Consider the following 26,774-nt stretch of genomic DNA (forward strand, 5'->3'; position numbering starts at 1 on the left):
ATAATCTCGGTGCCTGGGTCTGGGTGATCTCGGTGGTGTGAGGAAGAGGAAGAGAGAGCGATGAAGAGAAAGAGATAGAGAGAGAGAAGGAAAATGAAAGAGAGGGTATTTTAGGTAGAAGTTAAAAATAATAATATTTAATTGTATAAACTAATTAAGAGTCTAAATTCTATTAAAAGATATTTATTTAAGTGTAAAATAAAATTTTCCATAGTAAATGAAAAGTCTCCTATGAATAAACCCAGCACGTGAGAGGCTAGTGTCACGATTATATAAATAATTTTCTTTCTTTTTCTGTATATGTAAAATGTTTTTCCTTTTTATGTCAAAAAAAAGAAATATTTCTTTTGCTGACGCACATAGGTATATATATAGTTGAGCCCATATTTGTTCAGTTCAGTTCAGTGATTACAGTTTCTGCCTTTAACATCATCCTCAAAACCCTAAAAATCCTGTCTTTTTCGTAACAAATCCAAGCCTCTTAACTTAACGCTCCTCATTCCTTCCAGTTCCACTCTCTCCTTGTTACACAAGAACACAAAATATTCTCTGCACCAACAACAAGTAAGAATGAAAAAGATTTAGTTCTTTCTTTTTTCTGTTTGTGTTATTATTGAATCCATATTATGAACTCTTCCTGATACATGTGAATCAAAGGAAATTTATTGCCTTTTTCTTGGTATGTGTGGGTTCTTTGTTGTTAGTTCAGTTATTACATTGTTTAAAATCTAGTATTATATGAATCAAACGAAATTTATTGCCTCTTTTTTGGTATGTATTTGGGGTTCTTTGTTGTTTGTTATTGCTTTTAGTATTCTATGAATCAAAGGTGAATGATTGATTGTTCTTGGGTGTTAGTTGTTGTTACAGTCCAATCACTCATGGCTGAAATGGGAGTGGAGGAAAACAGAGTTGGTCTAAACAAAAAAAGACTTAAAACGAAATCGAATATGGTTGATGATGAGGACAGAATTTCGGAACTACCTGATGAGATTATCATACACATTCTGTCGTTTCTTCCAACTGAGGATGTTGTTCGTACATGCTTTCTTTCAAAGCGTTGGAAACTCATGTGGTATTTGGTCCCCAAACTCTCTTTTTACGAACAAGGCCACAGAAACTTTGACAATTATGTCAACAATTGTTTGAAACATCGCAAGAGAGGTATGGTTTGTGACCTAAATTCAGTCATAACTAGTTTTAAGGTTACTACCAGCAACTATAGAAACGACACTAGTTTAGATAAATGGTTAGATTTTGCAGTTGAGAACAAAGTCAAGGAAATAAATCTTAGCTTTTCTGGAGATTGGTCTTCTTCTTCCTACTACTGGTTACCTGAAACTCTAGTAGTTAAGGCAATATATTTGACTATTTTGGACTTGGCTTTGGTGAGGTTGGATTCTCGTTACTCATTTAGTTTTCCATCCTTGAAATCATTGTCACTAAGTAGTGTTTGGTTTGCTGATACTGATACGGTAGATAAGCTCTTGTTGGGTTCCCCTTCCCTTGAGAATTTGCAGTTAGATTTCGATGTGTTTAGTTTTAGGGATTGTCTCCACTTATGTAGTGTAAGCCTCAAGTTTTTGGATATTAATACCCCTAATAATATTGGGGTGGAAATTGATTGTATAAATCTTGAATCTTTGACGCTACAAGGTTTTATCTTTGACAAAATAAATCTCTCCTCATGCAGCAAAGCAATTAGAAATATCTCATTAACTTGTTTTTGGGGTGCGGTATCATCATCGTTAGAACATCTCATCTCTAGCCTTCCTCTCCTTGAGAATTTGACTTTGAGCAATTGGCATCCGTGGAAGTTGAAGCACATTAAGATCTCAAGTCAGACCTTGAAAAGTTTCAATCTGAATCATTCTGATTCTGAGGAGGAATTGACTGTTTTAATTGAGTCAGCTCCAAAGTTAACATCATTTTGTTATAATGGTAATTTCAAATTAAGTGTATCAATGGTGGAGTCATGCAATTTGTTGAATGGAACATTCATACTGGCAAATAACTATGACATCAATTGGTTTGTTAGTATGGTGAATTTTCTTCTAAATCTCAACTGTTCCTGGAAAAGGGTAAGCTTACATGTCGACTCAGATAAGGTATATTTGTCACTTAATCGCTGTTATTTCAAATTTACATATATTTTTTTGTTTATTTATTGATATTTGTTATATTGTTTTATATACATTTTTAACATGAAGGCTCTCATCTTGCCAAAAGACTTGAAGAGGTTACATTGTCCTCCTTTGATTAATTGTGAGCATCTTAGAGTTTTTACTAAATGTAAATTGGCAAGGGAATCAGATTTGAGAGATGTTCTGTTGTCGGTCTGTCCATCGTTAAAGACCTTATCTATAGCAGAAGGGGCACGGAAGGGGCATCTTTGAAAGACTATTGAACATATTAGATGGTGTTTATAGGTAGATGTTTGATCTCTTTGCTAATTGCTCTAGGTTAGTGATTTTGAGATTGTATTTACTTTATAGGTAGTTTAGTACTAATATATTTGTATAGGAATGGGATTTGTTGTCTATATACAATATATATTTATATATATTTGCTTTTGAATGAGTTGACATGATATATTTTATTTATATATTTGATGCGATTTTCTACAAATCTATGAAACTTAGACCTCACACTGATTAAATTTAAAACTGCCAAAATGGTATGTAGTTTAGCTAATTTGCTGGAGTGTGCTGAATGTAAACTCTTAACAATTAGATCAAACTAAGAATTGCTCTTGTAATATTCAAAGGCTGCGTAGGTTACTGTTTTGATTTTCTTTATACATTTTGTTTAATGTAGACATGGGTCTTTAATCTTTCTGTTGTGTTTGGCTAAACACTTGAGACAACGTACATATTCCAATCCTACAACTCAGCTACAAACTTAGGTAACAGAATTAGCAAACATTCTGTTATGACATTTAGTACCGAGCTAGCTTTCGTAGTTTAATTGAGATTGAGAGAGAAAGACTAGTGTGTCTGATCTAGCTATAAGGAAGCAAAGCTTCGATTGAGTGATCTAGCTGCTGGGATTGCTGTATAATTCTCTCTCAGATTGTTCAATAAAATTCACTAGCCCTTGGAGGCTGTTCTGGCCTCGGAGTAGACAAAATAACACATTGTTATCTTGATTGAACCACGTTCTTGTCTCTTTCTAATTTCGTTTATTGCTTGTTCATAGTTTAGTTCATGTTTTCATTTTCATTGCTCTTCATTTGACTTGTTGAATTGTTTGTTTTGTTTTCTGTTCACGTTGAGCTATATTTCACAACCATGCCTAAAAACTTGAGATGGATATGTGGTTCTTCACTGCTTGCTTGCTTAGGTTGAAGCTTCTCAAATTTCAAGGCTTTGAATGGATAACTTCAGAGATACATACCTTGTTTTGGATGATTGCTAAGTTTTAAGCTTAAATATGATAGTAATATTTGAATTGAAAAGCCCTGTTGGAAGTGTATTTTCTATTCTTCTGCTGTTATAACTTATATAAACTTATGTAATCATTGGTTTGACATATTTGATGGCACATACATAGTTCTAGTTTTATACATTTTACCCAATTTTATCAATAGAATAACCACTAAATATTTTACTCTAGCAACTTTCTTTTCATTCCTTCTTTCTCTTTTTTCCCTCTAGATTTTGGTTCTGCATTGTAAGAACTAACTAGCTAGTTTGTTAATTAATTTGTTGGTGAAATTTGTGGGGTGTGATTTGACTGGTTCAGCTCAATCAATTGGAAATGTTGTTGGAAACATACAATACAAGACTAAATAAAGATTGATTGTAAAAGGTTTAATTGTGGTTTCAAGATGCTCTGTTATGTACTCCTTCTAGCTCTAGCAATATATAATTATTCAGCTGTCTATTAATAGTGGAAAAGAAGAAGAAAAGAAATTCAATTGAAGGCAGCCAAGTTTTTTGGTAAAGCACTATAATGTGTCATGTTTTGTCCTCATTACAATTTCAATTGAACAAGAAAGAGAAATCATATATAGTCTAATCTAACGTATAGAGGCAGACACAGAAAAATCAATATAGAATGGCATCAAACACAAATTTGAAGAGAATCTATCCTCAAGTTAAAATAGTTTTTTATGGAAAGTGAATCACTCCTAATTGTGTTTTGTTTTGCAAGAGTCTTGATGTTGAGAAAGATTATTAGTAGTGTAAAAATAATGATGCTGAGGAGAGTTCTCATGTTAATTTGGTCTCCTCTCTAATTACTTGGCTTAAAATCATTAATAATAACTTTTATTAATTTTAAAAGTCGTAACTACAAGGCTCAACTTGTATAAACTCCCAGTTGTGTCTAAAAGGCACGTGCTCGCGGATTCTTTTATGTTTTATTTTTTTTTTAAAAAAATTTGATCAAAATTGAATTTAGGTTTGGAGTATCAATTTTTATTTTTCATGTATTTTTTTCTACAAAATACTAAGACTAAACAAAAATGAATTGAACAATAAAAACATAAGAAAGTAATAATAAAAAAAAAAAACTCTAAATATACACAAGTCTAAAAATTAATGATGAGAAATAATCTATTTTTTAAAGTTAGGTAGAAAAATAATATCATATATATAAGATACATAAATTAATTTTTTTTATTATCAGTTAATATAAAACTTATGAATATATAATGTCATTTCACAATCTGAATAGTGGTTTTCACTTGGAAACCATGACCTTATTATAATCTAATAATTATAATTATGAAAGACTGTTAAAATTTACAAAACATTATAATGTGCATCACTTCTACCTAATAATAAAAATGCTCAAGCTATTACTAATTTGGAGCCAAACATTAGTATGTAATGAAAAAGCCTTAAAGATGGGAAACAAAGATAAACGAAAGACTTTTGTCCAATAAATAAATAAATAAAAGATAAAAGAAAGACTAATCATGTCGAAAAGAAAAGAAAAAAAAAGTAATGGTGACTGGTGAGACTGAGATCCCTACATTAAACAAAAGTATTAATTTTCCACCACCTAGGAAACGTGGGAGAATATAAAACATTAAGGGCTCGTTTGGAACGCCGTATTAGGTCGTATTGTATTGTATTGTATTATATTGAATTGTATTTTATGCAATATTTTTATGTAAAACTATGTGTGGTATTAACTTTTATGGACACCTAAATATATAATATTTTATTATAAATTAAATTTTGACATAGTATTATATAAAAATATGATATATAATCCAATTCAATATAATACAATACAATACAATACGACCTAATACAGCGTTCCAAACGAGCCCTAATACTCTATATTTCCCCACTAATTAAGAATTAATACTCTTCTATGTGTTAATATTGTTATTAGTCAAATTAAATATCGCAAACATATCTAAAAGTGTTATAAACAACTGATATTCAATTACAATTACGCTCAAAAGCAAAACACTCAGTTTATTAGTAGTATTAGCATACAACACTAATACTAAAGAAGTGGGAGCCCAATATTTATTAGAGCATATTGTTTCTCATTCTTATACAAATGTGAAAGAATATAAAACATAAATTCACAACTTCAATTCCACATTATAATTCTTTAAATCATGTTCTGTCTACAATCCACTAAATGAATTGAAATTGGAGACATATCATTATTATTAAATATTGAATTTTAAGTTTAAAATTGAAAAATTATTAAATGTCCTTAAAAAAAAATAAAAAAATAAAAAGAGAATATTCTTTTAGGAACCACCGATAAATATTAAAATAATAAAAGTAACAAAAATTACACAAATGAGAGGTTTCTTATATTTGAAAAAGTTTATTATTTATCCTAAGAACATGTTTAACCAATCTACGAGTCTCAACATGCTAATGAGTGAGATGCCCTAAAAAACTAAAAAATAAGACTTTAATATTAAAAAAATAATTCATAATTTATTCAGATACATTAACCCTCCAAAGTTAGACAAAAGAATATTAGATCCAATGATATTAAAAAAAAAAAAAAACTGAGACACTCAACCTATAGTCATATAAGATCCAATGATATTAAAAGCGTATTAATTGTCCCCACATAAAAAATATGAGAGAAAATTGAACATAAATACACAAGTTTCCATGGAAGAATATAAAACATAAATACACATAACTTTCCACTGAAGAAGATTCCAGTTTGTAATTTTTTCTTTTGGTTACTCTCCAATCCAAAACAGTACTATTTTTATATATAATATAAACGTGTACTAAAAACATATGCTACAATAATGTATTAGGCACTTAATTTACATAAAAACTAATTAACTTGCCATAGAAATATTTAATATAGTGGTTTATTATTTCTAATATACATTGGCTACTTTATGACCTGGCTAAGTCATATTTTATCTAAACATATGACTATTATGAGCCTTTGAATTTCTGAAATTGAATCTTATAGCCAAAAAAGATGGAGAGCTAGCTGAACACCAACAAACAGATTTGGTCATGTCTTCACTCATCATTTCTAGCGTGGGAAAGTTACTGAAGGTGTCCATGTTGGTAAGCCTCTCAGTACAATCTTTCTTGTTAGTTTTGGCACCTATTCGAAAATGGTCAAGAAGCAACCTCATTGCATGGTCTGTATGGGGATTTTACTTGGTTGCAGACTGGATTGCTGCAACAATTATAGGACAAATCATCAAGAGCAACGACACTAAAACCGACGATCATTACTCGTTGTGGGCTTCTTTTCTTTTGATGCATCTCGGCGGCCCTGATACCATTACTTCATTGTCTTTAGAAGACAACGAGCTGTGGATCAGACACTTGTTTGGCCTCATTTTGCAAGTTCTCTCAGCTGTTTTTACTCTCTTCAGGAGAGGATCCAAAAACAGGTTGTTGTGGCCTAATATCTTAGTTTTCATTGTAGGAGTCATCAAGTTTGGAGAGAGAACTTGGGCTTTGCGCTTGGCAAGTCTGAAAAAATTTGGAGAGACCAATTTGCCTGATCCAAATCCTGGTCCTGACTACAAAGAAGCTGAGCAACTCTACTCAACAGTGAGGCCTGTTCAGGTTCAAGGTACCATAACAGAGATGATGGCATCAGCTATGAGTGGTGGTGTTAGCAATTATGGTCAACACTCAACCGATGAAGAAGAATCTAATAAAAAAGATTTTGATGAGATGAAACTTTTACAAGAGGCATATACCTTTTTTGGTACCTTTAAGGGACTTATTGTTGGTTTTCTTCTTAGCTCTAAAGATAGAGAGTGGAGTCGTAGTTATTTTTTCCATGAAAATGCTGCTCGTGCATTTAGATTGGTTGAATACGAGCTCTGTTTCATGTACCAAGTGCTCCATACCAAGGCACTTGTCATACATGGGAAACTTGGTTACTCTCTTCGCTTCATTACTATTTGTTCCACTGTTTTAGCCTTCTTGGTTTTCCTTTTCATTGAGAAAAAACATGGTTTTGGTAATTTTGAAAATTGTGTTACTTATGCCTTGTTCATTGGAGCCATTGTCCTTGAAACTTTCTCTGCTGTCAAGCTTATGTTTTTGGATTGGGTTCTCTTGGCATTTAAAGATAGTTGGTTTATTAAACATGTTCCCAATATGATATTAAGAAGAAAAAGATGGTCCAAATCAGTTTCCCAAATGGACATAATTGGTCATTGTTTACAACCTGAGATAAAATTCGAAAATTTAGTTTGTTATCTTCACAAGTATGGAGTGTCCAAGCTCATGAAAAGGATGTTGTACAATTTTTCATACCGGAAAGCAGTGGATAAGGATCTCGAGATTCATATTTTCGAGGAGACGAAGAATAAATCCAAGAAGGCAATTAGTTTGAGAGATGCAATGGAAGCATGTTCACAAAGAGGAGAAGCAGCTCTGTTGCAGAATTCTTCAAGCTATATTAAACTGAAATGGAGCATAGGTGAGTACCAATATGCTGAGAGCCTTCTTCTTTGGCACTTAGCTACTGAGCTTTGCTACAATGATCAAGCCAATTCAACAGAAGAAGATCAATCATTCTCTCAACTCTTTGCTCAACGCTTTTTCGATACATGTATCTGTCAAGGACATCAAGAAGAAGAACAGAATGCCAATGATCAACAATCAAGTGGCATTGATTACAAAAACATTTGCCAGCTGATCTCGAAATACATGTTCTATCTTCTAATCGAAAAATCAGACATGTTGGCACCGGTTTTAGGGAATTGGAACATAGTGTTTGCAGATACTTGTGAAGAAGCAAGGAGATTTTTCGACAAGCACAAGATTTCGTGTCATGGTAAAGCATGTTGGGAGATTCTTTCTATGAAACCGAAAGTTAGATCGAGAGCTGTAAAGGGTGAGAGAAGCAAGTCTGTGTTGTTTGATGCGTGTATTCTTGCACAACAATTACAGAATGAGGAATCACAATGGAAGATTATGAGTGGAGTTTGGGTGGAAATGTTGTCATATGCTGCTATTAATTGTACACCATTTTTTCATGCAAAGCAATTGAGTAAGGGAGGAGAGCTCTTGACTTTCACATGGCTGATAATGAATCACTTGGGTTTGGGAACACAATTTGCCGAGCAAGAACAACAAGCTGGAACAAAGATGGACACAATAATTTGAGCAAGAATCAATTATTAGAGATGTCATTGTGTTCAAACTCATTATATTGTATTGTATGTAGCCAAATTGCAGTTGCCTTAATAATTTAATTGTGTGTTCATTTATTGAATTTATTAAGGTTTATGTCAAGGAAAATTTAAATAAAGACACAAGCACAAGCATAAGCATAATCATACAATATACTTGAATTGGATGATGAAAAAGATCCTACATCTAAATCCAAGGCAAAGGAGTAAACCCTAGCTAGCCAAAAATGGTAGAGAGGAAGAAATGCAACAAAAAAAAAGAAGGGTTTAAATAAAGGAGACAAATCAGAAAACACTAATTAAGATGGAGACTTCAGAAAAATACACATGCTACCCACATGTACCCCACCCCTTCACCCAATATAATACCAAGAAAAATACTTTTTAATTTAAGAGTGTTCATTCCATCCAATTCAATATTTCTCTTCTCATTGATTCAATCCAATTAATAATTAGATTCAAAAAATCTTCATCCGATTTAATCTAATTATTAATTGAATTTAATCAGTTTTTAATTGAACATCTAATTACATACTTAAATTTTAATATTAATTTAAAAATATGAAGAAAAAAAATACGTATGAACTAAATATCATCTTTTATTTAAATTTAATACTCCATAAATATACCATCGTTACAATAATGCAACTAAAAGTTTAAAATAATTAAAACAAGATTAGAACAGTTTTTAATTAGATTTTAAGATTAATATCTAATAATTGATCAAATCCAATTAAAATCCAACTTTTAACCTCCAATCTAATTGTAATTGAATATTTAATTTTTTGTAATTAGATTGAATTAAATTAGTTTAATTCAATTCAATTGGATTAGATGTTGTCTATTCCTATCCCTATCTTTTATAAAGCAAATTTTGATACTCCTACCCAATTTATGTATGAAAATGAGGTGTAAACATGGTTTAATACTTATTACGATCATAATCAAACCGAACTTTTCTTGAAGAATATAGTGACTGCAAAGCTGGTCCTCACCTCAACATTTCAAATATAAATAGTATAATAATTTGTAATGCTTTATTACCAGCTTTGCAGTCACTATATTCTTAAAGAAAAGTTCGGTTTAATTATGATCGTAATAAGTACTAAACCATGTTTACACCTCATTCATACATATTTATAAACTATTGTAGATTCCCATGCTTATAATAATAAATATATATTATGTAAGAAAAAAATAATTTAAAACATAAGTATTAATAAGGAAAAAAATATATTTAATAAAAACAACATAGTAAAGTTAAAATTTAATAATATATAAATAGACTGGCCTTAAATTTTTGTACTATGGTGGAGCTATCTACCCACTCTGTGTTATTGGCTATTACCATACTTTGATTATTTTGTTAATTATTCTCCTTGATCTTAATTTCCATGGCTTCTTCTCCTAATCCTAATCCTAGTCTTACCTACTTGTTGGTCCTTGCTGATACTGTGCTTGAATGGTTGCGTCTCTTAGATAATGAGGAGTTTCCAGTATACAAGAGCACTGTTGCTGATTACTTGTCTCGTCTGGAGAACGATCTCTGGTTTGTCCATGCTTCATTTCAACAAGGAGGATTAGTTGTACTTAACAGCCATGATCATGAAAATCTACTCAGAAGTAGTTTGGAATTGGTAATGAAAATGTGGAAGAAGGCATTGGAAACACGTTACGTATTTCCAAACAAAAAAGTAGTCACTTTCATGAACTCAGTCTCAGAGCCTCTGACAGTACTCTGCCATGAATTCGAAGATGTAACGAAGAAACTACATTCATCCTTGCCCAATACTATTATTAATTCAAGTGGTGAATCAGATGAAGCAAAGTTTATTGTTGGGAGAGAAAATGACAAAGCAGAGATCATGAAACTTATAAACAAAAATAACTTTGGGATGGGGGAGAAGAATGCTAGAGTGATCACCATTTTTGGTGATTCTGGAATAGGAAAAACAACCCTTGTTCGAAATATCTACAATGATATGGAGAAGAAAAGATTCCATAGGTGTATATGGGTTTCCATGGGTGGTAATTACAACTCGGGTTTGATTGAGATTATCAGACAGCTTCTTGCCGCCGGTGGAGATGTCCCAGCTTATAATCGCGACGATGTTCCAAAGCGTCGGTTGCTAGAAGAACTCGGAAAAGCCATAGATAAAAAGAAATGCTTCATCGTTATAGATGATTTGATAGATGATGTGTTTCGGAATACAGAGAATTATAATCTTCTCAGTTTCCTCGGAATCCATTGTGCTTGGGGTACTCGCGTCTTAGTCACCACCAGAAGTGAAAAGCTTGCCGACGAACTACGTACGAGTTCTGCTCAACCCTATCGATTGGGTCCTTTGAATGGAGAAGCTTCTTGGGATGTTTTCAGAAGAAGAGCTTTTCTGGGGTTAAACGAGGAGGAGTTATCACCAGAATTGGTGAGCAAAAGGAAAGCCATTGCTGAAAAATGTGAAGGAGTTCCTTTACGTTTACTTGTAATCTCAACAATTATTCTGTTATCTCAAAATCCTAACCATTTGAATGATGATGATGATGAAGTAGAAAAGATTATTGAAGAAGTGAGTGGGTATAAAGGTGTCGTGAATAATCGATTGAATGTTGGGTGGAGACAAACTGAATCTTCTTTACCTCGTGATATGGTTATAGGGAGAGATGAAGAAAAATCAGTTGTACTGAACTTGTTGTTGGAGGAGAAGGAGAAGGAGAATCTGCAACAGAATCCAACGGTTATTTCCATTGTTGGAATTGGTGGAATTGGGAAAACAGCACTTGCTCAACTCATTTTCAATGACGAGAGAGTTGAATCACATTTTGATCTTAAAATCTGGGTTTGTGTGTCTGATACATTTGATGTGAAAGTGATTATGGAGAAGATTATTGCATACATAACGAGTACTTACCCAGAAAACAATGAGTTAAACCAGTTGGAAATACTTCTTCGAAATGAAATACGACACAAGCGATATCTTTTGATTCTTGATGATGTGTGGAATGAGCGTGAAGAGAAATGGAAGAGCTTAATGGCATTGATGTCATATGGGAATGGGAGCAGAATTATTGTAACTACTCGAAGTAGAAAAGTTGCTGAGATTACAAGTGAGAAGAAGGAGAGATTAAGTCATGAGTTGAAGAGATTAGATGAAGATTATGCTTGGTTACTGTTTGTGAAAGTGGCTTTTGAGCAAGGAGAGCATCCAAGCAATGATGAAATCGAAAAAATCGGACGAGATATTGTGAGAAAATGTGAAGGAATTCCTCTTCTGATACGGACAATTGGAAGCATGTTGTTTTTCAAGAATCCTGAAGAAGAGTGGCAAAGATTCTATGATGAGAAACTTTCAGAGATATTAGAAAATGCTTCTGATGTTTTGAAAACTCTTGAATTGAGTTATTTAACTTTGGAAAAGTCTTTGCAGCTGTGTTTTGCTTACTGTGGACTTTTTCCTAAAGATTATGAATTTGAGGTGAACACACTTGTGTATTTGTGGGCGTCACAGGGTTATGTGAGGCAGAAACATCATTTGGAGAATCTTGACATAAAAGGTTATGATAGTTTTGAGTATTTACTTAAAAGATTTTTCTTTCAAGAAACTGAGAAAGATGAGTTTGGGAAGGTAATAAAATGCAAAATGCAGAATTTAATGCATGATCTTGCTAGAAAAGTGGGAGAAGAACCTTATGCAATTGTTTGTAATAAGGAAGAAAAGTTTAATGGTGTAATTCGTCATGTTTCTTTCGATTTTCATTTAGATTCATCTTGGCAGATTCCAATTTCATTATTGTCTAAATCAAAAATGATTTGGAGTTTGATTTTGCCTAGGCAGTTTCGATGGGCAATTGAAGGCAGATCAAATGATGACTCAATTTGTGATGTTATTCTAAAATTCAAGTGGTTAAAGATGTTGGATTTGCACAATTCTGGCATTAAGGTGTTACCAGATTCTATTGGTGAGTTGAAGAATTTGGGTTATCTTGATCTTTCTCAAAATGTTAATATCAAGTCATTGCCAAGTTGTATTGGTGAGTTGAAAAATCTGCAGACTTTGAAACTCAATCATTGCAGTAATCTCAGAGAATTGCCCAGTGGTATTACTAAGCTAAATGGTCTGAGAAATCTTGAAAATGAGTCATGTTCTTTGACTCATATGCCAAAGGGACTGCACAAACTATCTAAACTTAGAAGATTATCAGAATTTGTGTTGGATAAGGGGATTGAAAGAAGCTTACCAGAATTGGTGTTGGATAAGTGTATTGACTCTCTCCCTAAGAAAATATTACCAGAATCTGTGTTGAATAAGTACTCTGTCTCAAAGAAAAGTGGGAAGCTCAATGAACTAAGTGATCTAAATGAGTTGAGAGGAAAGCTCAAACTTACAAATTTGAGATTTCACATAAGTGATAAGACATCACAAGCATATTTGTTCATGAAGAAGCATCTTTCATCCTTAACATTGAGTTGGGATATTGACGAAATTGTTGAGGAAGATGATTGCGAAAAGGGACTAGAAGATCTTAGACCACATAGGAGTCTCAGAGAATTTTGTTTATCTGCTTATGGTGGTAGAAATTTTCCGAAATGGCTTTCGTCTCTTAAAAATCTTGTCAAGCTATCATTATCGAAATGCAACAAATGCCAGTTCTTACCCCCACTAGAACACTTTTCAAAACTTGAAGTGTTGATAGTTGATGAGTTGATGAAGCTGCAATACATTGTGGAGAACAAATCAACAACAACATTTTCATCCTTGAAAGAGATTCGCCTTACTAATTTGCCAGAAGTAAAGGGATGGTACTGGAATGATGCTGCAGAAAATGTTGAACAAGAAGAAGAAGAAGAAGAAGCTACATTTACTTGTCTTTCTAAATTGGTTGTTGAGGATTGCCCAAATCTCACTTCCATGCCTCTCTTTCCTTGTCTAGAAGAACTACTATTGTTGAAAAACACTAGTTGGAAGCCATTCAAACAGACTATGGCATTGGCAGCAACACAAGAAGCATCATCATCATCATCATCATCATCATCATCAAGTTTGTACCTATTTTTCTCTCAATCTTTTTTATGTGCTAAGTGTAGTTATCATTGATCAATGAAGTTTTACATTAAAATTATTATTTCTTTCAGGTGGATCTAGTTTCAAACAGACTATAGTATCAAATAAAGGGAAAGAAATTCAGCAACCAAATGAACTCAAAAAGCCATCATCAACAACTTGTAGCACAGTTGCTCCTCTCTCCAAATTGAGGACACTACATATCATTAACATGTCAAATGGTGATCCAAATATGTGGCAGTCCCTTCACAGCCTCCGTTCTGTGACATTGGATCATATTGCTGACATAAATGATCAGCTCCAAGGACTTAGACAAGTGAAGAGCCTGCAACAACTTCGTATATGGCGGTGTGATAGCTTAGAGGAAATTCCAAGTTGGATCAACGACTCTAATTCGCTTAAGACAATTTCGATCAAGCTATGCCCCAAGTTGACAGTATCGCGTGACAAACTTAGCCTCATTACCAGTTCAAAAAAGGTGGAGATTGAGGACTGTCCTCGACTTTCTCACATTGCAACCATGCTTAAAGATCCTCTCTACACTCAATAATTCAAACTCCCCTGTTGTTTCAGGTATTGTTTATCAGTTTTTCAATTTCATATTTGTTAAATGTTGTTCTTTTGCTTATGATATTTTCATTAACAACTTGTCTGAATTTATTCAGTCTTATGAAGCTGTTTGTTTAGCTCAATTTTCTTTCATTTTTACAAAAATGAGCTTTGCTTGGAAAAGATAACCCTACATATTCATTTTAATTATTGGAAAAGAAAAAACACACTTTAATATTTAAATAAATTGCAAGAAGAAGAAATCTTCTGAAGCATGCATGAAGAAATTTTTGTGCTAAATAATTGTTTTTATGATAAGCAAACTTAAAGTCACTTGCTTGGTTACCATGGAAATTGGAAAATAATCATTCTTGTTATGGTTCTTGGATAGCTTCATCTTATTATCTTACTCTGGTTTTGATAATTGATTTTCAGTTTTTTCACTTATTCAGGTGGAATTGCATGGTTGATGGTGTTGCTTCTAAGGCTTGTTTTCTGGATTCTCCAAGTTGGTGGTTTTGGTTGTGTTGAGTTTGTAATAATGTCATTATTGTGTTGTGTTGGCTTTGTTTGGTTTGTGTTTTATTTCTGATGACATTATTGTATTATGATTTCTTAGTTTGATGAATGAAAGTATAGTGTATGGATAGTGCCTTGGGGTTTTTTCAGCATATGATTATCTTATGATACTTTTTCTCCTTGGTTCTTACTCTAAAACTTACCTAATGAGCTTTCTAATTCTAATTGGTTCTACAGTTTTGCTGTTATGCTATACATGAGTTATACAATCACTATAATTTTTTCTTTCATTTAATAATCTTAATAAAAGATTTTGGAATTAACCAACAAAATATTTTCTTACCTAATATTTGTGGGAACCAAAAAACTTAGCCTAAGTCCAAAAAAGTATGGGAGCCCACCAGAAAAGAAAATAGAAAGACTTGTCACCTATGCAATACCACCCTATAATAAAAATGTAATACAATTGGAAAAAATAAACCAATATTAAAGAGTAAAAAACTTATATTTTTGCTGAATAATTTTAGGGTAAATACCATTTTGGACCCTGTGTTTTGCAAAAGTTACAGATTGGACCCTGTGTTTTGTTAAATGACAAAATGGACCCTGTATTTTTTAAAATAGTAAAAATAGGACCCTGAGCTTAATTTTTGACAACTTTTTTTTAATACAACCAACTTGAAGACAATGCTTAATACGAACAAATACAAAAAATGTAAACAGTTTTGTCATAGCACTTTTAGATCGGATTATAATTAAACTTTATTTTGACAAAAAATCAATTCAGGATCTTATTTGTAATTTTAGAAAATACAGGGTCCATTTTGTCATTTAACAAAACACATGGTCCAATTGGTAACTTTTGTAAAACAGAGGGTCCAAAATAGTATTTACCCATAATTTTATAACATCCTCTTTGTTGATGTTTATATTTTTCTTAACCTCCCAGTTAATTATTATAGGGAAACTATGTGACTTTCTAACAGCAAAACTATCAGCCAGCTCTAATATGGACTCAAAAGCCCAATATTGTTATACTGGAGCATACTCATATATGGAGTACTTCGTCTTTTTTTATTGAGAGGATCCCTTTGTAATCTTCTTATCCTTATACAAAACGGAACAGTTAAGTTATGTAGTAACGAACTAATAAAAATTATGATCTTGAAGACTATTACCGTCAATTTTTGAGATTAAAAACTTATCTATATTAAACTGGACTTTTTAAAGACTTATGCCGCAATTATCTCTCTCTAATCATTAATTAATTATTTATGTCTCAATAATTTTAAATAGTTATGTAATAAAATAGTTATGGTTAATGGGGAGCATTTTAGAATTTATGCTCAAAGAACTCATTGAAGAAGGTAGGGAAAATGTAAGAAAAATAAAAAGTGGACAACAAAATAATAAATTAATTTTAAAATTTAAATTGAAAATTTTTGTTGAATTAAGTGACTTTTATACAATTTTTCTTTCCAAATGACAATTTATTATGTTTTATTTTCTACTTTTTTTTTTCTTCTACATTTTCTCTACTCGTTTTTTCTTCACCAAAATTTGGAAGCCTTGTGGTCTCGAGGTGCAACACAGAAACCAGAAAAACTACAAGTTATGGTAAAGATTATCTGATTTTGAAGAATACTAGTTCCCCAAACAAGGTATATATTTTTTTCTAACAAATTCTAAAGAAAAAAAAAAGAAATCAACAAGAGAATTTGTAAAATGAACAACAACAAAAGAATTTGAGCTCAGTGCAGTACTTCACCATCTAGCCACTTAAGTGCTGGAAAAGACTTGCCCAAAATTGACTTAAACTGTTCATCAGCAATGGCATTACCCTTGATATCTAATTGTTTCAGGTTTAATCCTTTAAGTATCAGAACGGCATCCCAATATTTCATTACATTGTCGTTCCCAGCAACGATCTCGTTAGAGTTCCAACTATTTTCTTCAGTATGAGACAGAGGAGAAGGACATATATACCTTGTTGTATCAATCGAGTGTGAACCTATCTCGTTATACGAAACATCCAACACTTTTAGTGACTTTATCGGTCTTAAAGGTGCCAGCGTGGTAAAACTACGAAGGTTGTTGTAACTCAGATTTAAGCAAGAGAGAAGCTGCATGGCCTCCAATCCTTGAGAAAAGAGCCCAAAAGTTAGCTTCCAAATAAGTGGTTGATGATATGAACAAAAACTTCCACTACAAAAATCTAAAGAGTAATAATTCACTTTATAGGATGAAGTAAATGGGTGTACCTTCAATTGATTGAAGTTGGTTGTGACTGAGATCCAGTACTTGAACCCACAATAATTTCTCAATAGAGCCAATCCTTGATAAGGATAAGTTATTTAAACGTAAACAAACAGAGTTACCAAGTGGTGACAAAGTCAAGTCTCTTCTATAGTGATAACAATATCTCAGCAAAGACTCCCAACTGGAAGTTACCTGAAAATAATCGAAATAACAGAATAAATAAGGCTTTGAGAATTCAGGCATTCAGCAAATGAAAGTTCTCTCTGCTAAGAATGCATGGTACCTATGACACGTACTTTTGCAATGAAGAAACATTACATAACCCGACAAAGCATGATGAAAATATACTTAGGAATCACCATCATGAATAGAGAGTCCTAACCAGAACAGTACTTCCATAAACAGAAAAAGTAATGTTGAGAAAAAAAACTATACAAACTAGCAACTTCCTACCCCAGAAATTGGACTTGATTGAGCAGTGTGAGCAGTGAACTAACAGACTAAAAATTGCCTATCTATGAATCAGATTCCTAATTGCTACAGCATCGTCAAAAGCGAAAGTTAAAAACTAAAGAGAAAGAATCACCTGCTCAAGAAGCACTAGGCTATATTCATCCTTGTAATACAATGAGTGGAATGGATCTAGCTCAATCAAATCAGTATAAAGTGCAAGAGATTCTTCTGAATGGACCCTCTTGTTAGCAGATTGAGACAAAAGAGCATCATGAGCCTTCAGCAGCCTTGCTAGTGTAAGCTTTCCAATTTTACTATCCCCAGAGAGAAAAAAAAAAGCGCCGTTATTAAGGTACAAAATTGCTTAAGCATATTTCTTTATTCAATGAATAAGACAAGCTTACCAGGTTATCTCTGACAATAATTCCCTAAAGAGGGCTATTTCATTAGTTATAGTCTCTGCACGCCAGTCAGAAGCAGTAGGCTCATGATCCTCATTAATATTAAGTTTACCCAAATTAACAAATGGACTAAGCTCTGGAGATTGTGTTTCAAAATTGTGAAAATTTTCATCTTTCCATGAAATCAACCCTTCATCCTGCACTTCATTCTTCTCCTTGCTAAGAGACTGTACACAGACTTTAAAGGCTATCTTTGTATGATGATTATATCTAAAGCCACCTGAAGACATAATGCCTTGAGAATTTCCGAGGCTAATCTCCATATGAAAAGTTTCTGAATGTTGGGGCTCTGTGCTAGGGAACTTCAAATGTGCAATCCAAACTTTGGAAGCATTAGAATTATTTGTGGAAATCGGTTTCCAGACAAGATCGTTGCTTGTGCAAAATGAAGATTCAACAGTTACTGTAGTTGAGCTTACTCCTTCAACTACTTCACTAAAATAAAGAATAAGTGGAAATGTTTCTGAATCTGAATGGAGATTTTGAGACGAAGACACCGAAAAGCTAGCATGGCACCACTCTTTTGATAGAGAGACATCAGAACCATGAGTGGGCCAAGAAGAAATAAGTAAAGGAGAATCTATTTTCATCGTTTGATCAAGAAGCCAGAGATAATAAAACCAAGCACTCTGATCATCTGGGTCAGTAAAAATAGCTTGATGCACAAGCTCATATTCATCACTCAAAGCCTTCTCTTTCGGAAAGAACCCTTGAACCTTCTTTTCCAGCAAAGAAGAAAGAAGTAAACTGCATGTTTTCAATTAATTGAAAAACAGTTTTGTTGACATTTTACACAAAGAACTATAGGTGTATAATTTTTGTGCATGAAATACGCAAAAAGTGAACAACCCACACATTAAATATACTTGCATATCATTTATTTAAAAATGTAACCTAAGTTGATGCTTGAAACACATAGCTCTTGAACCACCAAAACCAATGCCAGTATTTGACTAGAAGCATGACAGAAAGAATAGCATGATCTCAGCTTGCTCAATCAGACAAAATGTGGGATCGACATCAATCTTGTCAACTAAAGATTTTTATGTACATACCTGCGATTATGCCACGCTGAATAATTACTAAAATTGTGCTCTATCATATCAGTTGTATAATTCAATTCATCCTCCTCTGATCTCTTCATAAATGCTGCCACAAATCTAAGAAAATTTGTAATCAGTACACACACATTAAGAATTCAACAATTGCAGTAGATCTAAATGGGAGACCCCTAAAACTTCACCTCCTGTAATTCCAAGCATGGAAATTCCTGGCATCTGCTTTCTGGAATCGGTCCAGAAGCCGTAATTCATGATCTATTGAAGAATGGCCCTTGCTGAGCACCCATTTCCTATGATGCCAAGCACCATAAGACTTGAAATTCTGCCTCAATGCGCCCTCTACCTAAACAAAACCAACTCAAATCATCAAAAGTTGATTCTCAGCATTGGTTACTCAGAAACCTAACCTTGGCAACAGTTTCGCAGAAACACACCACCACTAAAATAACAACAATAATAACAATATAATAGAGTACCACTCTGAGTTCTTCATCAAGAACAGATTTGACCGAGTCAAGATCTAAGTCGGACTGAGTGAGTTTGTGCTGGACCGCGAGCTTTCTGTAATTCCAAGCCGTATAGGACTCAGGATTAATCTCAAGAAGCTTCGCATTCACATCTAGGGCTTCCTCACTGTAACTGAAACAGTTTCTTTCCAATGAAAAAACCAAACGACAAAACATATGCATAGATATGTACATCTAAATATATACATAATCAGAGTATTAGAGTAATAAAGAAAGAAATCGAATGGGAAGAAATGAAGAATAAACTTACTTGCGGTTATGGTGATTCGAAAGAAAGAGAGATTGGAGAGCTTGAAGCTTTTGAGCTTTGGCAGCAGAAGCAACTTCATCTTCTGGCTTTAAGGCTTTACGGGGGCGTCCGTGCATTTCTTCAGTGAGACAGAGATCTAAAGTCGTTCGAAAATCTTTGGCGATTGCTTCGGAGTATCGGGTGAAGACAGTGAATGAGTAAAGGCGCTGGGGAGTGAGACAGAGGACGAGAGAGAAGAGATGAGCAGATCAGAGACCGTGGAACTGGAATGTGGTGAAGACTGAAGAGTACAAAGAAAACAGGTTTCTTTTCGGGTACAACCAAAAGCATGATAACAGCGTGTGAAACCATCAGTCTACCCAATTAGGAGCCCTTCTCAATGTTTCGGTTTGGTAGCAAGAGATAGTAGTGGCATTCTCAATTTTATAAGATGTGTATAAGTTTCATCTTATTTTTATAATTTGGATAATTATTATATGAGTTTCAATATTAGTAAAAAAAATTTTTTTTTGAGTAAATTAAAAGTTATATAAATTATTTTAATTTTTAAAATAATTTCTCAAAAGTCCTTTTGAGAGGCTACAAATGCTAACTGTTTTTCAAAAGTACTTTTAAATTAAATATTAAACACTCGATATGTTAGTTAAGTAGTTTTAGTTAGTAGGACACGTGTCTTTTCTGTTAGTGAGTTCGTTGGATACTAGGGGTGTTCATCCGATCCAATCCGCACTTTTTTGGTCAAACAACATCCAATCCGCACTAAGTGCGGATTTCATATTTTGGATCCAATCCGATCCGCATATGAGTTTAAATCCAATCCAATCCGCAATAGTGCGGATTGGATCGGATATTTTGGATCGGTTACTTTTTTAATAATAAATTATTTAATATTGCATAGAAAAAAAAATTAAAAAAAAGACTATTGTTTCTTAATCTCCAATACTAATCTATTTTCATCTCTATTTATATATATACAAGTTAAACCAATATACATAATATATCAATATATATACTTATCTTTAAATTTACACTAAAATATATATGTATCTAATTACTAAAATAAATAAGCTAGTATATATATATATATATTTAAACTTTATGTGTATGTGTCTATGTGAATAAGAATTATTTTTCTTGTGTTTTTTATTACAAAATAAATAAAATGCACCAACTCAATATATTACTAAAAAAGATTAAGAAATTAGAAGTTTGTGTATTTTTTTAATTAATATATATTACATATTATAATTTTTTAAAAATATATATAATTAAGTGCGGATTGGATTGGATCGGTTACTTTTTGAGGTCAAACAACATCCAATCCGCACAAGTGCGGATTTTAGATTTTTCAATCCAATCCAATCCGCACAAGTGCGGATATCCGCATTTTGCGGATTGGATTGGATTGGATCGTGCGGATTGGATTGGATCGGATACTTTGTAAACACCCCTATTGGATACTATTACACAATTATAATAGAATTCCAACTCCCTCTTCTTCCCTTGTATCAAGAGCTTAAGCTCTATATTTATTGTAATCATGTTTCATCAGGGCCGTCTCAAGCTTTTGAGGGGCCTAGTGCAAAATTTCAAAATTGGGCCTTTTTAAAAGAAATTATTAAATATACCAAATTTTCAAAAATTTATATAATTATAACATTAAACTTAATTAAAAACAATCAAATGTCATATATTCCATGTAATTATAATAATAATTAAAAAAAAAACTTAAAAACAATATTCAAATATATAGATCCATCCATTTAACAAGCGACTTTTTTCTCCATATTTCACGCAACGAACAATCTTCAAGCCGCAAAACCTAAAAAAGAACATAAATTTGAATGCAATTATTAAAATAGAAGAGATAACAATAAATGATTCATTTAAAAATGTATCTTTCTTACTTTTTGAGATGCAAATTTGCTAATCAAGTCATCGTAATGAAGTTTATTTAGCAATTTATTTTCGATAGACAGTATAGCTAACCCACTCAATCGTTCTTGCAACATAGTGGATCTTAAATATGATTTTATCAATTTCAATTTTGAAAAACTTCTCTCTGCTGAAGCAACTGTTACTGGAATGGTTAGTAATATTCTGTAAGTAATAAATGCATTTGGAAAAGAATCAACTTTTTTTATGTAATCAAGTATTTCAATTGAGTTACTATTTTCATTTGGAAAAATTTTCTTCAACACTTTCAATTCTGAAAACAAATCTAAACCATCAATATCAGATAATCCATTGAATTTTAAAACATCCTCAACATTTAAAGAGTGGTCTTTTAGATCATCTTCATCCAATGCTTTCAGTTTCTTCATGCTAAACAAAAAACCAAAAATATTTTCATACACTTGAAATTGTTCAAATCTAGTTTTAAGTGAACAAATAATTTGGTCAATCAAGTAAAGAAAATAATCAATTTGAAATGATTCTTCAGCAGATTTAATTACATCAACATCAACATTTTCATCAAATTGCTTTTTCCTACGAATTAATCGCTTTTCAGAAAATTTAGGCTCTATTCCCATCTCACTTGCAATTTTCTTAGTTGAATTCATAGCAGTTACAAATCCATTTTCCCTATAATCTTCAAAATAAGAAATGAGACCATTTAAATCTTGTATAGCCTTGTCAATGTCCATGTTTTTACTTTGTAAATGTTTACTTATTGAATTTATAGGAAATAAAATGTCATACCAAATGGTCATGCCTAATAAAAATTCAAAATTCTCTAATTCATAATTTACTAGACTTGTAGCTTCACTTTTTATTTTTGGATCTTCACTTATTTCTGCAAGTTCAAACAAAGCATCTCTTATGTTTGGAGTTTGTGATATAATTGCCTTAACACTTTCAATTTGACTTTCCCAACGAGTTTGAGACAATGATTTCACAGTCAAATTAGTTATATTATTTTTCAATATTGTCCATCGTTTGGTTGAAGAAGAGAATAATGAATATATGCGTTGTAAAACACCAAAAAATGATATAGCTTTAACACAAGAATTAGCAACATCACAAATCACTAAATTAAGATTATGACAACCACAAGGTGTATATAATGCTCGAGGATTTATATCTAATAATCTTTTTTGTACACCTTTGTACTTTCCTTTCATGTTAGATCCATTATCATACCCTTGCCCTCGTATATCATTAATGTCAAGTTTCAAATTTTCAATTTCTTTTGTAAGTTCATCAAAAAGACCTTTCCCCGAAGTATCCTCCACATTCAAAAATCCCAAAAAATATTCTTCTACTCTTATTGGATTAGATGAAATATCAACACACCTCAATATGAGAGACATTTGTTCTTGATGACTTACATCAGGAGTACAATCAAGTAAAACTGAAAAATATTTAGCTTCTTTGATCTTTTTTAAAATTGTATTTTTCACTTCACTTGCCAACAATTGTATCAACTCATTTTGAATATTATGTCCCAAATAATGATTATGAATTTCACTATTTTGAATACGTCGAACATGTTCTTGCATTATTGGATCAAATTCAGCAATCATTTCAATTAAGCTTAAAAAATTTCCATTATTTTCTTGATAGATCTTTTCATTACATCCTCGAAAGGCCGAATTATTTTTAGCTAAATTTTTGACAATTGCAATTATTCTTACTAAAACATTCCTCCAATGCTCTTTCTCTTTATTAAGTCTTTCTTGAGCATCTTTATCAATTGTTTTGTTTTTCGATTGTCTCAATTCTAAGTCAATCCAAGCACTCATGTTAAGTATGTGATCATTACTTGTTTCGTGATTCTTTAACTTATCACCTAGATGCCTCCAATCTTTAGTTCCTTTGTTACTCAATTGACTCACACTCACCATATTAGACTTTTTACCAGACAATTTACAACAAAAGCAATATACTTTATTAAACTCTTTTGAATACACTAACCACCTTCTATCATATTTTTCTCCATTTGACAATATTCTTGTATAATAAGAAGTTGAAAAGTGTCTACCATTTTCATCTTTAATTAAACTAAAATCAATTATTACTCTAATTGGACCCTTTTCTACTAACAAGTCTATTAGTTTATTATCAAGATTTTCCCATCTTCCCGGATCATAAATATAATCTAAATCTTCATTGAAATTTCTAGCTTCCATGACCTCTTCAATATTTTCTTGACATTTTTCTTCAACCATCACATCATCACACATTTCATAATTTCCTAAATTATCTAAATTTATTTGTTCTTGTTCGTTAGTTTCTTTACTTGAATTGCTTTCATCTTTTTTCTTAGTGATAACAAATTTTTCTAAAGCCCCTCTTTGAAATTTAATCAAACTTTCTATTCTCCTTTTCTTTTTAAGTTTTTCATTACCCGACATATATTTTCTACTAGACATACTTGTTCAAATTTTAGGCACACCAAAACAAAACTAAATCAATTCAATGAAAATTAATAAAACTAAACTATTGCATATAATTACCAATAATAAAAAAAAGTAAATGAAAGAAAGATAAAACCTTGAATTATTGTAAATAAAAGTAAGTGTTCCAAACTCAAATAGGGATCTTTTCTTTGAATTTTGAAGTTATCCTCTCTTTTTGAAAGATAAAGAACCTATTAAAAAAAAATTCAAAGTTAAGAAAGATATATCATAAATATAAAATTATATACAAATATGTAATATGTGAACATTATTAAAATTTATCACATAAAAAAAAGTAAAAAGAAGAGTTGAATGAAAGTGTACCTCTATGATATTTTTTTTCTTGTATATGCAAAGTTGCTAACTCAATACCACAGTAAATTTAACAGAAGATTTTAGAATATAAAAGATATAGTATAACTTATATTAGTGTATTGTGTTTAAAATTGTAAAAGAGAACATATATATAGGCTTTTTTTTATATAACTCGAAAAAAAAAAGATTAATTAATGGTGCACCAACGGCTCCATCTTCTCATATGCCAATAATTTATTATTTTTTTTTACTAAGAGCCAACTAATTAATTGGTTTTATCAAACAAATAATCTTTTCATATACCACATAATTAGGCCTGTGCACTAAAATAGGCTTTTTGTGTGGTGCATTAATGTAGATAGGTGGGCATTGCCACGCTTGGAATTTTCTAACATAATGGTTATTTCTCACAAATAATAAAAAGTATAAATAATGGGTGTGGGGAGGTTCGAACCTTAAGCCTCAAACCCAAAGAAAACTCCACTTACCATCTGTGCTACACATTTTTTATATGATTTGTTTATATGTATATATATTAATTTTAATTTTTTCGGGGCCTCCAAAATTATGGGGCCTGGGGCCGAGGCCCCGGCTGCCCCACCCTCTGGCCGGCCCTGTGTTTCATCTTCATTCAATGAAAATAACAATTACTCTATTTCGCAATTCTCTAAACGAATGTGGTATCAAACTACAAGTACTCTGTTCTACAATTCTCTCAACTAATATGGTATCATTTTAAAAATAAGCTTCCATTTCTTTCTTCTTCGATCATCTCAAGATCGAATTCTTCTTCTTCACGCAACAATGGCCAAGCATCATACTCGGAGCTCTATAAATGATGAGAATGGTGATACTTCTTTTAATCCCATTCTGAATCCTAAAATTACATCTACTCCCAGTCAATCTACTCATGAGGACTTGTCCAGTCCCTACTTCTTGAGCACAGGAGATCATCTATGTCTTATGCTTGTCTTCGCTCCTCTAACAGGACCAAACTTTCAGTCCTGGCGTCAAGCTATTAGTATGGCTTTTAATTTGCTGCCAAAAATAAGATTGTATTTCTTGATGGCAGTCTTCTAAAACCACTTCCCTACGATCTTGAATTATGTTCTTGGACCAGATGCAACTACATGGTGATGTCATGGCTTTTGCACTATGTTTCTTCAGAAATTCCACAAAGTATCATGTTCTTCAATATTGCATTTAAAATGTGGAATGATCTAATCGATCGATTTAATTAAGGGAATGGACCTCAAATTTTCCAGTTGAAGGCAGAGCTTCATAGCATTCAACAAGGAGATCAATCCATCAGCTCATACTTCATCAAACTCAAATCTCTTTGGGACGAATTGAAGGAGTTCCAACCTACATCAAATTGCACTTGTGGTGCTCTTCAACGTCTACAGGAATTCTACAACATGGACTAGGTGCTACGACTAGAGAAACATCAAGATTGTCTAGTTACAAAATGAGCTACTCAATTTACTTGTCGTCTAATAAAATACAAATTAACATTATTCAAAGATAATAAAACTTGATAGTCTTAAACAATTAAATCAAACTCATACCACATTGGTTGATTATGGCGAATGGCCTGAACAAAAAGCTTGTTGTCAGTTTTGATCTCAACGTGTTGCTATCTTAGGCTTTTGACCCAACTGAGAGTCTCTTTGTTTCCCATGACTTCGACTATCTCGTTAGCATAACAACCCCCCATGTGCTGATGATCTAGCTTCCATAAGAGTGACCGTTCCCCATATGCCATCGATCTAGCTTCAATAAGAGTGCTAGTACTATCTCTTGCTACCAAACTGAAATTATACATTGAATTTGACTAAAAAATAACTATATCAATCTTGATTGCGTTATCAACTAATTTTATTCAATACTTAGAACCATCACCCTTATTGCCAAAGCATAACAATGATAACGAAATTTTGTCCTGAGATAATACTCTCATAACACTAATAATATTAAAAATTACTAATAACTAAACAAAAACATAAACATAAATCATGAAACTATAATACATTCTTTCTCTAGTACATTTTATATCTGTTTCAGTATCTAGCAGAGCTTTTTAATTTTTTTTATAATCGTATATGTTGTACTTATTTAAGATTACATGTAAATATTCAAAAAAAAATTTAACAAATTTCTACGCTAAAATACGTCAAACAGTTGCTTACTACGCGTACAAAAGAAATCACACGCATTTAACGAAATATTTAAATTTTATTTTCAGTTATGAATTATTTAAAAAATTTTGAAATTTAACAAGTAACTACAACTACAGAATT

At 32.3% G+C, this 26,774-nt stretch overlaps 5 protein-coding genes across 10 annotated transcripts; 3 read left to right on the top strand and 2 right to left on the bottom strand.

The window, feature by feature from the left end:
• Positions 1–395: 395 nt before the first annotated feature.
• Positions 396–3,567, top strand: LOC115709194 (FBD-associated F-box protein At4g10400). 3 transcript variants are annotated; one of them, XM_061111112.1, is made up of 4 exons: positions 396–564; positions 859–2,108; positions 2,211–2,429; positions 2,818–3,567. In XM_061111112.1, exons 2-3 carry the CDS (start codon positions 882–884, stop codon positions 2,394–2,396), a joined length of 1,413 nt encoding a protein of 470 aa, XP_060967095.1. In that variant the 5' UTR covers positions 396–564; positions 859–881; the 3' UTR covers positions 2,397–2,429; positions 2,818–3,567. The 3 variants fall into 3 exon arrangements, with proteins under 3 accessions (XP_060967095.1, XP_030493108.2, XP_030493107.2); XM_030637248.2 differs by having other exon boundaries at positions 3,276–3,567; XM_030637247.2 differs by having other exon boundaries at positions 2,211–3,567.
• A 2,900-nt stretch (positions 3,568–6,467) lies between these two features.
• LOC115709589 (uncharacterized) lies at positions 6,468–8,591 on the top strand. Its single transcript, XM_030637721.2, has one exon. The coding sequence runs from the start codon at positions 6,468–6,470 to the stop codon at positions 8,589–8,591; it is 2,124 nt and encodes a 707-aa protein (XP_030493581.2).
• A 1,326-nt stretch (positions 8,592–9,917) lies between these two features.
• On the top strand, positions 9,918–14,875 carry LOC115709171 (putative disease resistance protein RGA1). 2 transcript variants are annotated; one of them, XM_061111113.1, is made up of 3 exons: positions 9,918–13,654; positions 13,749–14,250; positions 14,662–14,875. In XM_061111113.1, the coding sequence occupies exons 1-2, from the start codon at positions 10,012–10,014 to the stop codon at positions 14,225–14,227; spliced, it is 4,122 nt and encodes a 1,373-aa protein (XP_060967096.1). In that variant the 5' UTR covers positions 9,918–10,011; the 3' UTR covers positions 14,228–14,250; positions 14,662–14,875. The 2 variants fall into 2 exon arrangements, with proteins under 2 accessions (XP_060967096.1, XP_030493073.2); XM_030637213.2 differs by having other exon boundaries at positions 14,679–14,875.
• Positions 14,876–16,348: 1,473 nt separating this feature from the next.
• LOC115709174 (geranylgeranyl transferase type-2 subunit alpha 1) lies at positions 16,349–20,128 on the bottom strand. 3 transcript variants are annotated; one of them, XM_030637217.2, is made up of 8 exons: positions 19,757–20,128; positions 19,456–19,618; positions 19,162–19,322; positions 18,974–19,078; positions 17,862–18,665; positions 17,591–17,771; positions 17,007–17,196; positions 16,349–16,885 (listed from the first exon to the last, which is right to left on the bottom strand). In XM_030637217.2, exons 1-8 carry the CDS (start codon positions 19,870–19,872, stop codon positions 16,497–16,499), a joined length of 2,109 nt encoding a protein of 702 aa, XP_030493077.2. In that variant the 5' UTR covers positions 19,873–20,128; the 3' UTR covers positions 16,349–16,496. The 3 variants fall into 3 exon arrangements, with proteins under 3 accessions (XP_030493077.2, XP_030493079.2, XP_030493078.2); XM_030637219.2 differs by lacking the exon at positions 19,757–20,128 and having other exon boundaries at positions 18,974–19,067; positions 19,162–19,318; positions 19,456–19,597; XM_030637218.2 differs by lacking the exon at positions 19,757–20,128 and having other exon boundaries at positions 18,974–19,067; positions 19,456–19,595.
• A 1,926-nt stretch (positions 20,129–22,054) lies between these two features.
• On the bottom strand, positions 22,055–23,604 carry LOC133036079 (uncharacterized). Its single transcript, XM_061112550.1, has 2 exons — positions 22,213–23,604; positions 22,055–22,081 (listed from the first exon to the last, which is right to left on the bottom strand). Exons 1-2 carry the CDS (start codon positions 23,602–23,604, stop codon positions 22,055–22,057), a joined length of 1,419 nt encoding a protein of 472 aa, XP_060968533.1.
• Between the last annotated feature and the right edge of the window lie 3,170 nt (positions 23,605–26,774).

Source organism: Cannabis sativa, chromosome 3 (assembly GCF_029168945.1).
Source record: "Cannabis sativa cultivar Pink pepper isolate KNU-18-1 chromosome 3, ASM2916894v1, whole genome shotgun sequence".
NCBI lineage: Eukaryota > Viridiplantae > Streptophyta > Magnoliopsida > Rosales > Cannabaceae > Cannabis > Cannabis sativa.